The sequence below is a fragment of the Furipterus horrens genome, unplaced genomic scaffold, assembly GCF_987537825.1.
Source record: "Furipterus horrens unplaced genomic scaffold, mFurHor1.1.pri manual_scaffold_5, whole genome shotgun sequence".
Classification (NCBI taxonomy): Eukaryota; Metazoa; Chordata; class Mammalia; order Chiroptera; family Furipteridae; genus Furipterus; species Furipterus horrens.
Window position 1 is genome coordinate 187,869,967 of NW_028327175.1, and position 12,937 is coordinate 187,882,903.

Consider the following 12,937-nt stretch of genomic DNA (forward strand, 5'->3'; position numbering starts at 1 on the left):
AAAAACAATGATATGTCTAATTCGTGTTTGTAAGAAACAAACTTATAAGCCTCCTATTTAAAATGAGTTTTATTTTTGAAGAAAGGAAATAAGGAGAGAAATTAATAAAAGCAAAGTATAATACTTTTTTTATTAAGCCCTTACTGTGTGCTGGGCACCTATTACATAGTGAATCCTATTTAATCCTCAAAAACTCAATCAAAGAAGTATTACAGATGAATAAACTGAAACTTAGAGACAGTAACTAACTTGCTGAAGTTTTTAGAAGTTTAGTTAAATGGTGGGATCTGAAGTGAAACTACCAAGGTTCATACCCTTAACCACTAAGCTGTACCACTTAAAGCAATAACAATGAAATAATTCCACCCATATATTTTTTTCATTCATCTTCAAATTCTGTTGCACAAGTTATTTCAACCCAACTCATGAAGAGTTTCCAGTCAGAAGACATTTTGTTGTCTGTAAATTTGAATAATAAACACAGCACAATATTGTCTTGAGCTGACAAAATAGGAGAAGAGAATAGAATTTGTCTCAACTTAGTACAGAATTTGTCTCATCCTGACTCCAAGTACTACTACTTTCTAGGAACTTCATTTCCTTTTGTCATAATTTTTTTTTAATTTAAGAAAAGTATTTGTCTTAGAAATTAAGTACTGGTGAGTAACTGGTTTAGCTAGAGATTTTATTAATGCAATAGAGAGAATCCACAAGTTTTCTTTGACTCCTTATTTATGTCTATGGAGACCCTGGATTGTCATTTACCCCCTTGTCTCAGAATGAAGCGTTCATGGCAAACCACTGGAATTTAATGATGCCTCATCAGAGTTAAAGAAGCATGTAAGTTGAAAAACTAACAGCACATTGTGCATAGTAGACATTTAGTAAATTCTGAATCATGGATGAATGGCTATATAAATAGCTGGGTCGGCTTTGAGTCATTAAACACTTGAATATTGTCCGATCAGCTCCTACTGAACTTGGGTGCTTAATATGGAAACCAGTTAGTGAGTTTCAGAAAAAGAATGAAAGTTCTTAAACCTTACTGCTTATAGGAAGCAATTTAGACTGGTTGACAGATGTGCAGTGTTAATCTGAGAGATGGCACAACAGTAGTATAGGTGGCGAGAGTTCAGGCGCATGACACACGAACATTTCTTAATAACAGGGCAATGTGTAATGCTACAAGCTTATTTTGAAGATAGGAGAAACTTCAAAGTCATATACATCTTAGAATGTCACTGTAATTAAGACCTAAAATGTTAATGGTGCCTTAATTAGAATAGTTGATCAAAATCATCATGATTTATCTGGGGCACTTTGGAAGTTTAATATGCAGGTATTCTTTATTAACTGTTTGCATTTTTATTATATACCAGTTTCAAGACAAGATATTATTCTAACCTTTCGCCTCATATTAATTAAGACTTAGATACAGGAGAAAGACCATCCAGAAGAAAAATTGGTTTATTTGTTTTTTCTCCTTTCAACAGGACCAGTGGTAATCTATTTCCAAATGAATACATTTCTTAATGGAGAATTTCTAAGTAAGTTTGTTATGCTCCTAATCCCACTTCAGGAGAGATCTAATAACATAATTGCAGGCTGCCTTGGGAGCAGCAAGTCTGTAATCTTTTATTCTTTTTGCTCCAGGTTTTCTCTCTAGTAATTAGTACGAAGTAGAACATCCACAAGTGGATATTTTAAATCCATCTCTGATATTTATCAGTATTGTCACCTGATTTCCATGAGTTAGGTATTACTTATAAATTAGCCTATATGATTTTTTTAGCCTTAACTGAAATAATTGCATCAGGTCAGTTTCTTTTATCAAAGTGGTCCTCTTTTTTGTGAATTAAAAAATCATCTGTCGCCACTTTCTCCTAAGTTCTGATCTTAGATGCAGAAACCTTAAGATCTGACATTTCAAGTTAATTCTACTTTTGGTTTATAGTATAAATGAACATGTATATACTTAAAAGTATACTCTTACCCTACATGAATCTCAAATCTCTGAATCTTTTCATGTTTTTGTAAGTTTACTTTTATTCATACCTTATGAATTCAAAGTTTACAGGATCACTGCCTCAACACTTGACAGAAGATGTATAAAATAAAAAGTTCTAAGATTCAGATAAGGCTTTTAAGGCACCCTCCCTCTAACTTAAACATTTTCTTTTTCACCTTGTGATTATTTTGTCATACTTTTTTGGACATGTTTGATGAGGGAGCTGACCAAACTATAGTACTCTAGGGACAGAGCAAGTTTTCAAGTGTGATATGATTTTGAGTTGAAGAATGAAATGACTTTTTAAGAATGTGTAACATTCAGTTTAGATTCGTTTCTTTAAAAAAAAAAAAGATTAATTTATCCTATTAGATGATGGACAGGCCTAATTACACAGGAGAGATTTCTTATTCAGGTGACAGACTGATGAGACTCTTTTTTAGAGCTTCAGATTCTGGTACTAATAACCTATGGAGTGCATTTTGCTGTCATTAACTCAGTCAAGATTGACATCAGATTCCTTTTTTCCCATTAATCTAGAAAAATAAGAAGAAAACTCTAACTTAATATTTTATTAATTAAGCACTGAACCAAACACTCAAGGGTGACACTCCAGGAATATGAAAGACAGTCCCAGCCATGAGATACTGTGGTATAGTAGAGTAGGAAAAATACATTACAGTCATATGGTAGGTACCCTAAGTATAGTATAGGCAAATGTTAAAAGAATCAGAATGGGGTGGGAAAAAAAGAAATATGGAGCTCCTTCTTAACTGGGGTGATTAAAGAAGAGACATCAAGCAAGAAGGTGGCCTTTAAGATGAATGTTGAATAAAAGGTAACTAACTAGGTAGACGAACAGTGGAAGCTGACATTTTCATTTGATGGAATATAGTGAGCAAGGATAGAAAAGACAAGTTGTGAAAAGACAATGTTTGAGCAAACCTCACAGCTTAGACCAGAGCACAAGGGAACAATGGTAGACACAGACAAAATTTACTAACAGGGCATAGAGGTCTGGAGTAAGACCAGACTGTTTCTGTCTAAGTTAGGGGTCAGCCCATTTTCTCATCATTTCCAGTTTTAATCTGTTCATATAATTTTTATATATACATATATGCATATGGTGGTTGTTTTGGACCTGGTTTCATCAGCACTTATTAGCTGTGTGACACTGAGAAGCTCACTTAACTTGATCTTCAGTTTCCTTGTTGGTAAAGTGGACTTCATATGGTTGTTGTGACAAGTCACGTAAAAGCATGTAGTATAATAGCTAGCATATAGTAGGCAAATATTTTTGAAAATTATATACAGAAAATTATATACAATATTGCTAATTTAAAACATTTTAGGCTTTGGTGGCAATACTTTGAAGATTATAATAATAATTCCATAAATTGCATTTTAGTTTTTTAAAGATCTCAAACAGTCTATGACACTGATGGCACTCTGTGTTCACATTCGTGTATTCATGTATTCAAGGTGTAACAACCCCCACTGCTTCCTCTTCTCTGCTCTTCTGTATCTGAGATGGAAGCTACAGTTTAGGCTGTGGTTGTGTATATGTGTTGTTTGATCTTTTAACCTGACTCCTCTCTGGTGGAGACTCTAGGGAATTGTTGGCTTAAAGTGACTTTAGAAGCCAGCCTGTCACCTTGCTGACCTGCTCTAAGTTAGTTTCTCATTCTGCTTTGATGGGAGAATTCCTAGTTGTAAGAGGGCAAGTACTCCAAGGTCATCATAATCTGCTGCTATAGAGGTTTTTTGCTGTCATTTCAACCTAATGCTCTAATGTAGCCTAAGATGTTTACTTGGTATTGCTGGTGACAACATCGCTGCTGCCTTACTAGTTGTATTTCGTTTAAGTGATACAAACTCATCTCTGATAAAATTACAAAAAGATCACATGCCCAACTGAGAGTTCAGATTGGAATCTTTGTTTCATTATGTATTAGCTGTGTCTGCAACCTTGAGCAATTCCCTGTCTATCTCCAGACTTTTTTGTGAGATTCAAATGAACCAACTGTAAAGACTTATTTTGTTCACATTGGATTTTAGAAGGAATATGATTGATTATCCATTACAAAGATAAGAAAAATTTTATTAATATTTTAATGAAAGGTTTATAAGTTAATTGGTATGTTTTGAAAACCAGCTGAAACAATTTTACATCATTAGTAATTTTTACACTAACTTTTATGACTTAGGTGATATCTGAATAATAATTCAAAAATATTTCAAACAGTTATGAATGTCATGACAAAAATATTAAATCTTTTGGAATAGAAGAATTCATATCTGTTGAAGCAGTGTCAACAATATTAAAAGGCTGGGGAAATTTCATTTACTTTGAAATTTTCCTTTTCTTGTATTTTATAGAAGCAATTCACTAGCCTTAAAGGGGGAAGTCATGTTTTTCTCGTAATTGATCACAGAAGGGCTTATATATTCCTCTGTGTAAGACCATGGACCATCCCAAAGCTTTAGGATGGTGCTCCCCATGTCTGATAACAACTTGTACTTTTCTAATGAAAAACGCATTTGGCCTGACTCATTGCCTTTTAACACATTACAGCTATGTGACCTTGGACAAACTTTTCAGCCTTTCTTATTTCGCTTTCTCATCTCACCCAGCAGAAATTTCTCATCAGTGTTACAAATAGTTGTGATTCTCTTGCGCAGCTAGTTAATTTTAATCTTAAAGCCAATGTAAATCAGCACACTGAGCAGATTGTCTTGATTCATGTTGACTGCTAGAGAGTTTAGATAAAATAAAAATTTGACTCATCTCTAGCAAGCACATACAATTTTATAGCATGCACTTTGTATCTTGACCTCATTCCTGGCTCTGTCTAGCCTCCTTATACATATTTCTCTTGAGCTTGATTTTTTGAACCTATATTTAATTTATTTTTGGATCATTTTAGTCTATGAAATATGCCTTCTGTTCTTCCTGGAACACGATTCAATAAACTAAATAGTGCCTACTTCTCAGAGCTATTGTAATTGAATAATGAGTGATGTAGTAGGTAGCCTTAATTTTCTTTTTCACTAAATGAAAGAATATTGGTTATAGCTGCTTTGAACTGAGGAAAGATTAAATAGAATTTGGTTTTAAAGAGAAGATTAAGTTTCAGATGAGCAGATTGGCCCATTGCCAGGTGTACAGAAGTTTTCTGTAGTTTATATAAAGATAAATGAGGATATCTGGAGGATTCTTTTCTTTTCAGCCTTAAACATGGTAAAATACTCGTGTTACTCATCTCTATGAAGGCATCCATCCATCTTGTATGTTCATAAGGTCTCAGAAATGTATTAATATAATGTGACTTTGTAGAAGAGATTTTATAGGATAGTTCCTCTGGTTTAAATAATATATCTCAATGAACTAGATACAGACAATGGAATTAGATGTTTAGAATTTTTATAACTGTGTTAATGTATTTTCATCTTAACAGCCTTTAATTTATAAAAGAAAAACCGTATTTAACTGGTATAAACCATTCCACGGACTCAGAATTCAAATATGGTCACAGCTAGTATTTTTTAAATTAATTACTCCAGCTCTGACCTGTGTGGCTCAGTTGGTTGGTCATCGTCCCACAAACTGAAAGGTCACAGGCTTGGTACCCAGTCAGGGCACATATGAGAGGCAACCGATCGATGTTCCTTTTTCACATCAGTGTTTCTCTCCCTTTCTTTCTCCCTCCCTTCCCCTCTCTCTAAAAATAAATAAAATCTTTTTAAAAATAAAATCTTTTAAAAAAATTAATCACTCGAACATCCCCCTGCTTATCTGGTGGAAAGTGCAGCATCTTCTTCTTGGAATTTCTGCTTCCCCCTAAGTTGCCCCAAGAACATCAGTAGCTTACATAGTCCAAAAGGTTCACCAGTGGCTTCCATATTCAAGGTGTGGTGTACACATCTGTCTGCACATGTGAATGAGTCACACTAAAACCTCTTGAGTCCACCACGGCAACTGCCCGTCCCTGCCATGTTGTGGTGGTATTGAAAACTAGGCTGACCCTGTCCAACAGAAGATCCAGGTTCACTGTTGACCCAGATGCCTGTGCAGACCACCATGGTGCATCAGGGAAGGATGACCTCCTCCTTGTCCCTCTGCCTGTGCTAAGCTCAGTTAGGATTTCCCAGGATGCCCCATGATTGAGTTCGCAAGATTACAGCTATTAGCACTCAGCTGCTTCAGTTCATAGCACAGATGCCACTCAACTGCTGTTCAAAAAGCAACACAGCATTGCTGCAGGATTGGTCCTGATATCTACCACCCCGTAGCGTCAGAACCACATGTTCCCTTCCCACTGTGGGCTCATATTATTATTTTTAAGTTAGTCTTTATTATTTTTTTTTAAGTTAGTCTCTCTGAAAACCTCTAAGTTAGTCACCCATACTCTAAGCAACGCTGCATCTAAGCACAGGCCGCAGAGGATCTTATTCGCAGCCCTCTGAGGAAGGCTACTGTCCGCGTCTCAGAGGAGAGCCACCCCTCCAAGGAATAATTCCCCAGTGATCTCCAGGCTCTTCAGATCTACCCCTCTTGGAGGGAGTGATTCCAAAGCAATTGCTTGCCTTCTCCTTCGGTGAACTGGGGGGAGCATTGAATTCAGTTTCTCGGACAACGTTCTGCTACACATGTTACCAATCTCAAGTAGAAGAGCATGGTTTAGATGATTTATATTGCAAGAGCTTTCGTGTTTAAAATGAATGAAAGTAGACATGAGCAGGAGAACAAATGATGAATTTAATCAAATAAGTGTAGTTGGGTGTGTTGGAAATGACAAAATGAGCTATGTCAACTACTGTGAGAGATTGAGAAGGGTTTCAAATGGTCAATCATATTAGCAACGCAAGGGTTACTGGAATAGAGATTTTCTCTTAATGATCAGGATTTTTATTTATATAAACACTTCCGACTGCACACAACTCCCCCCACCCCACCCCCCCAAAAAGAAGAAGAAGAAAGATACAGCAGAACTGCAGAATAGGAACATTCAGTATCTGAAGTTGGGGGAAAAAATGTTCTGTCTTTAGCACAGTGTTGCAGAAGGGGAATAATCGGTGCTCAACTCTTTATCAGTTTGCTTTCAGAGTTCATGCAGCTAAGGCACTGCCTTAGGAATCATGAATGGAAACCATGATTTAGTGTGACTTCGTGAAGACTTGCTTTGAGGCCTCTGTAGTCGAGTCGCACCCCATTCAAAGAGGGACTCTACTGTAACCTAGACAGTGAGGCTGCTGGGCAAGGAATGGGTCTCTTTTGGTCATCAGTCATAAATGACGCTCTAGTTGCAAATTATTAACAGAGTTGCTTTTACTGTACCTATACTTGTCTGTTGTAGATGTTACAAATATTAGCTAATTTTCTTTGAGATAACGAATGCCTAATGATTTTTTTCTCCCCTGAAAGCATGTTTCTTGCTGCTTCTCCCAGTTTTTAAATTTTATTATTTTGTTTTATATTTGTTTTAAAATAGTGTAGATGAAACCTATTCAAAAGAGGGCTGAACGAAAGATTGACTATATTGTATCAGAGCAAGTTATGTTGGGCTGTTCTGCTCCAGGTGAGATGTATGTGCTCAGCAGTTATTTTTGTGTATTGCAGGCCTTTCGGGAAGATCTGGAATGCCTTATTCAAGAACAGATGAAGAAAGGCCACAACCCAACTGGATTACTAGCGTTACAGCAGATTGCAGATTACATCATGGCCAGTTCTTTTTCGGGCTTTACTTCACCTCCCCTCAGTATGTCAGTTTTGGAAAGTTTAAAAAATTATAATTTTATCTCTCAGTTTGAACACTGTACATCTCTGGCAGCATATTCTGCTCTGGTTCAGTCCTTAAGTTTAAACATCTAATACTTAGAGCAACACAGTGTTAGAATCTCTTTTTCATATCAGCCAGGCATTTACTAGACTTTGGGAGGGTTATAAAATAGTTATAAGGTGTGTCTCTGCCCTACATAACTGTATACTTTGGTTAAGGACACATACCGTGAATGCACAAAGGATTCAAACTGCAGGGTAACTATAGAGGAAAACTTACAAAGCCGTTCATAAGCAGTTTTCTAATGAACTCAGAGGTGGAATTGTTTGGCTGCAGTGGCGTGATAAAACTTTAGGGAAGAAGAGAGGCCTAAACTAACCAGGTTTAAAGGCAGGAGTAGTTAGGACTTGGTGTTAAAGAGGGGTTAGGACATTATATTTATTAACAGCTGTTAGTGGGAGCACCACGTTGGTGAGCTGAACCCTCTAAGGGTATCAAGAATCATACGGCGTTGAGTTCAAGCACTTTACATCTGAGAGAGACATGTGTAGAATTCACTGCAGTACGAGGGCAGGCGCACAGTGTCAGGGGGCGCAGCGACAGCGTCACATCAGTCAGTGGGTGACCCTTCATATCAGAGTTTAAGGATTTTCTCCCCCACCCTTTTAATTTTTTTTTTTCTTCTCTTTGTTTTACTTGCTTTTTATCTTTTTAGTTCAAGGTTTATAAGTAGGAGTTCAGTGATTTGGGGTACTTTTCAATGACAGAAGAGAGAGAGAATGGGGAAACCTGCAAGGCATGGGTATGTCTGTAGAACCCTTAAGTGGGTAAGTGTGTCAGCACACACATGCTGGTTAAAGAATCTTTGGAAGAGGCTCAGGGGGAGGCGTGAGTGCTTGATCTAAACTAGTGGTTGTGGTTACAAGAAGGAAGAGGTCAGTGAGGAAGGCATCACCAAGGAAAAGCAGAGAAGACTCAGCCACAGGTTTGACGTGGTAGGATGGGGTCCTGGGGAGAAGGGTGAGTTCCAAATCACCCACTGTTTCGTAGCTTGGCTTGTTCCTTCTGTAACGTTGAATATCAGTTAAATGTCAAGCACCCTGTTAGGGACAGGGGATGCAGTGCCGAACAGGACAGACAAGATTCCTGTGCTTGTGGAGACAGAAAATAGACTTAAGTAAATAAAGAAAATGGTCAGAAAATAGGAAGTGCTGTGCAGAGAGTTAACGTGGTGATTAGATACGAGGAACTAGGTGACTGCTTTAGACCTGGTGATCAGAGAGAGCCTCGCTGCAGTGACATTTAAACTGGAATCTGAATTGCAAGAAGGAGCAATTTATACCAAGATGGAGAGAAAGCATTCCAGGTACAAGAAACCAGAAGTACAAGTGGCAAGTGAGAGTGAGTTTGACCCCGTCTTCAGGGAACAAAAGTTAGGATTCTGGTCTAGAGCTTGTGTTATGAGGGAACAAGTAGAACAACGTGAGGTCAGAAACCTAGGCAGAGGCTACATTATATAGGGCTTCACAGCCAGGCTTGGAAGTTGGGAGCTTACTTTAACTTTGGAAAGCCATCTTCCACAAGAGGATAATGTAGGAAAACCACTGTAGATCCCGAGTAAAGAATTAACTGGGAGATTTCACAGTGTTACTAGACAAAATCAGGACTGTCCAAAGTTGGGGATCTAGTCTGGCTTGGGGAAAGGAGGAAGTTCAACTTTGGGCGTGCCAGAGTTGCCAGGACGCGGCAGCAGTTGGAACTGTAGTCCCAGAGCGGCTGGGCAGGTGAGCGTGGAGAAGGAGGGCTCGGAGCCTGCATGTTAATCAAATAATCATACAGGAGGGTATAGACAGAGATGAAAATAGTCTAAGAAGAGAATTCCAAAGTTGGAAGAGGAAGACTAGTCAAGGAAGACCAATATAAAGAGGAGCTGTCCTGTGAGTATCCTAGATGCCATGGCAGGAAAGGGGTGCTGGCTGGCATGTACGAGGTGTGGCAGCAAGAAAGCCATGTCCCAGTGTTCAGAGGTCAAGGAGTAGAAGTCAGCCAGTTTGGCTGGAACATGTATGCTGTGCTGTGAAAAGTGTAGGTTAAAGTTGGAAGGGCAAGGAGACTGGGAGGTTAATGGTTGACTCTGAAATTTTGCCAGAAATTATACTATTTTGTGTGGCTTAAAATGTTAAAACTATTTCTTTGAATTAGTTCACAGCATTTAAGAATTAGAAGATATCACAGTAGAGTGCCAACCTGAGACTTCTCTTTAAATGTTCTGATAGCCCTGGACTCTGATTCTCACATGGTAACAGCTGACCGAGAGGTTGTAGCTGCCCCTTCAAACCAGGCATGTGCGCTCTTGTAGCCTGCAGGCTGCACTGGTCCCAGTTTAAGGACTTGCACTAATTTCCTGGCCCCTGTAGACCTAGTCTTGGGGCTCCTGCAAAACTTTGAGCAGGATAATAGTAAGTTAAAGGTAGTGCTTTAGGAAATTAATCTGATGACTTCATGAAGAAATGGTTTACAAAGAGAGGCCTTATAGGCAAGGACAAGAAAGACAAAGCCATTGCAAGGCCTGAACTCAAGTATGGAAATGACAGCCTTATGAATAAAAGTGATGGAACGTGGTGATCAATTCCATATGGTATCCCAGGAAAGGTACAGGTTACTGAGTGTTTGAGCCTGCGGGAATTGTAATACCATCGGTAGCAGAAGAGTAAGGAGAAGAGAGAAGATAAAAATCAGAGGAAATAAAGCCACTTTTAGACCCCTTTAATTTTTACGTTATTATGTTGCAGGCAGTTAGAAACAGTAGATTGAAGAAGGGGCAGGAGGGCCTGGTCAGAGGTGAAAATCAGGGTGTCACCCACACAGAACAGTTTGGAAACTTGAAAGTCTATATAATGTTTTCAGAGGGAAAAGTAAAATGAGAGAGGAACATGATGGAGGACTGAGCTTTGGGAAAAGAGCCACAGTTGGGGGTGGAGACGAAGGAAGGGAAGAGAACTTGCTGAAGGAGAAGCAAGAAGCAGGTGAAACGGAACAAGAGATCCAAGACAGTGTCATTCAGGCATGAAGAAGAATTCTAGGGAACAGGTGGTAAATGGTGTCAAAGGGAATGAAGACTGAGCAAAAGTTGAACTTGGTCAAAGTTGAACTTAGCAGTTGAGTCAGTAGCAACCAAGACTAGTTTAAGCCAGAGTACTGTTTAAATGTATTCTTGCCCTGGCTGGTGCAGGTCAGTGGATTGAGTCATCGGCAGCCGTCCGTCTCGAGACGATGGTGTAGCCTCTTAAGAGTCCATCTGCACCGCCGAGAATGGCTGTGCAGTCCAACTCGGGAGTGACACGGTATCTGTCTCCTCCCGTGTTGAATCGACATCTTGCGATGACGCTGGAGTGTCCTCTCCAGTGAAGCTGAAGCTACAGAGCCTGGGCAGGGTGATATGGAGGGTCTGCTGTTGCCCATGCAGCAGACCCCCCTCTCTTCGCAGCTGAAGGATCCAAGGGAAAGACGGAGTCAATACAGCTTGGTTTCAGGTGCGCCGCAGGAGTTGCCGGTGTTGACTACAACGTCAAACCGCCTTAGGGACTCCGGCTCCGGATTTTCTGTCGGGGTTTACTCCCTTAGCCTTTCCCCTGAAGAGGTATGCCGCAAGGCAGCGGAGGTTTTTTGGAGTCAGAGTTTTCCTTCTCTGATGTGCCCTGACTGGAAGATCGAACCAGCGACACTTAGCTCGCAGGCCGACGCTCAATCCACTGAGCCAAACCAGCCAGGGTATGTGGATTGAGTACTGGCCTGCAAACCAAACAGTTTTTCCAGTTTGGTTCCCAGTCAGGGCGCATGCCTGGGTTGCAGGCTAGGTCCCCAGTTGGGGGTGCGCGAGAGGCACCCACACATTGATGTTTCTCTCTCTCTCTATCCCTCCCTTCCCCTCTTTCTAAAAGTAAATAAGATCTTTTTAAAATGCATTCTTTTCCATCTTAAATATATTTTTAATCTTCACCTGAGGATATGTTTATTGATTTTAGAGAGGAGGATGGGGGGGAACAGACAGAGAGAAAGAAACCTTGATCTATTTGCCTCCCGTACATGCCCTCACCGGGAGCGGAACCAGCAAACTTTTGATGTACAGACAACGCTCCAACCAGCTGAACCACTCGGCCAGATTCCATCTTAAATATTTTGGGGTTGAATAAAAGTGAAAGGAGATGTTTAAAATGTAGCTTTCTGTTGTGATCTTTTAATAATGAAATTAGCAATAACTTCAACACTTTCATCAATGGGGTCATGAGACCATTTTTCCCCAGTATTGTGAGCCTAACTCCCTAGCAAGCCACTCCCTAACGTGTACTAGATAAAAGTGAGAAAGATAGCTGATGCATGTGTTTACTGTGAGTGTATTTCTCCCAAGGAAGATAAGCTACTGAAACATTGTGTGGGCTGATAAGTTTCAGATCATTATTTACCAAGATGGACACTCAGAATCGGGGTGCTTCCTGGCAGCTAATTTCCAGGTAAGGGATAACTTGACCCGAATCTCTCCCTATAATTTTTCATCTTTTAGGTCTCGGCATGGTCACACCCATCAATGACCTTCCTGGGGCAGATACATCCTCCTACGTGAAGGGAGAAAAACTTACTCGTTGTAAACTTGCCAGCCTGTACAGACTTGCAGACTTGTTCGGATGGGCACACTTGGCAAATACATACATCTCAGTGAGTTCTGTGGCTTTCTGTTTCCTTTTTTTTAAATCCTAACTAGAAGGCAACTATCCTCTTCTCACCTTTACTCAAAAATCCTGTTTTCAGACTTTATTTTCTAAACCTAGCATGCTAGATCACAGCCTCATCCCGATTTAAACCTTACCTTTAAGGGAGAGGCTGCAATTAACACACCTTTTCCATTTACTGTCTGTGAAGGTCTTTTTAATTCAGACCAGTACGAGGACCTATACCGGAAGAAATCCTTCTGGCAGAATTTTCTTTCTCCTTGCTAATCATATCTGAGCATCAGTGACATTAAAAAAGTATTTGGGTCAGGGAAAACAGAGCGGGTCAGGGAAGGGAAGTGTCCTCCCTAATCTTTATTTTTTAAATATGATTTTCCCATCTGTGATCCTCTTGTTTTCATGTTGCCACACTTGATAGCAAG

General features: G+C 39.5%; 1 protein-coding gene across 6 annotated transcripts in view; it reads left to right on the plus strand.

The window, feature by feature from the left end:
* The window catches only part of ADD3 (adducin 3), a 121,604-nt gene that overhangs the window by 94,635 nt on the left and 14,032 nt on the right, over positions 1 to 12,937 (plus strand). For all 6 annotated transcript variants that reach the window (XM_090278563.1, XM_090278561.1, XM_090278567.1 and 3 more), the window contains exons 3-4: positions 7,629 to 7,767; positions 12,350 to 12,501. In XM_090278563.1, the coding sequence (XP_090134689.1) occupies positions 7,629 to 7,767; positions 12,350 to 12,501 (291 nt within the window). The remainder of the gene's footprint in view (positions 1 to 7,628; positions 7,768 to 12,349; positions 12,502 to 12,937) is intronic.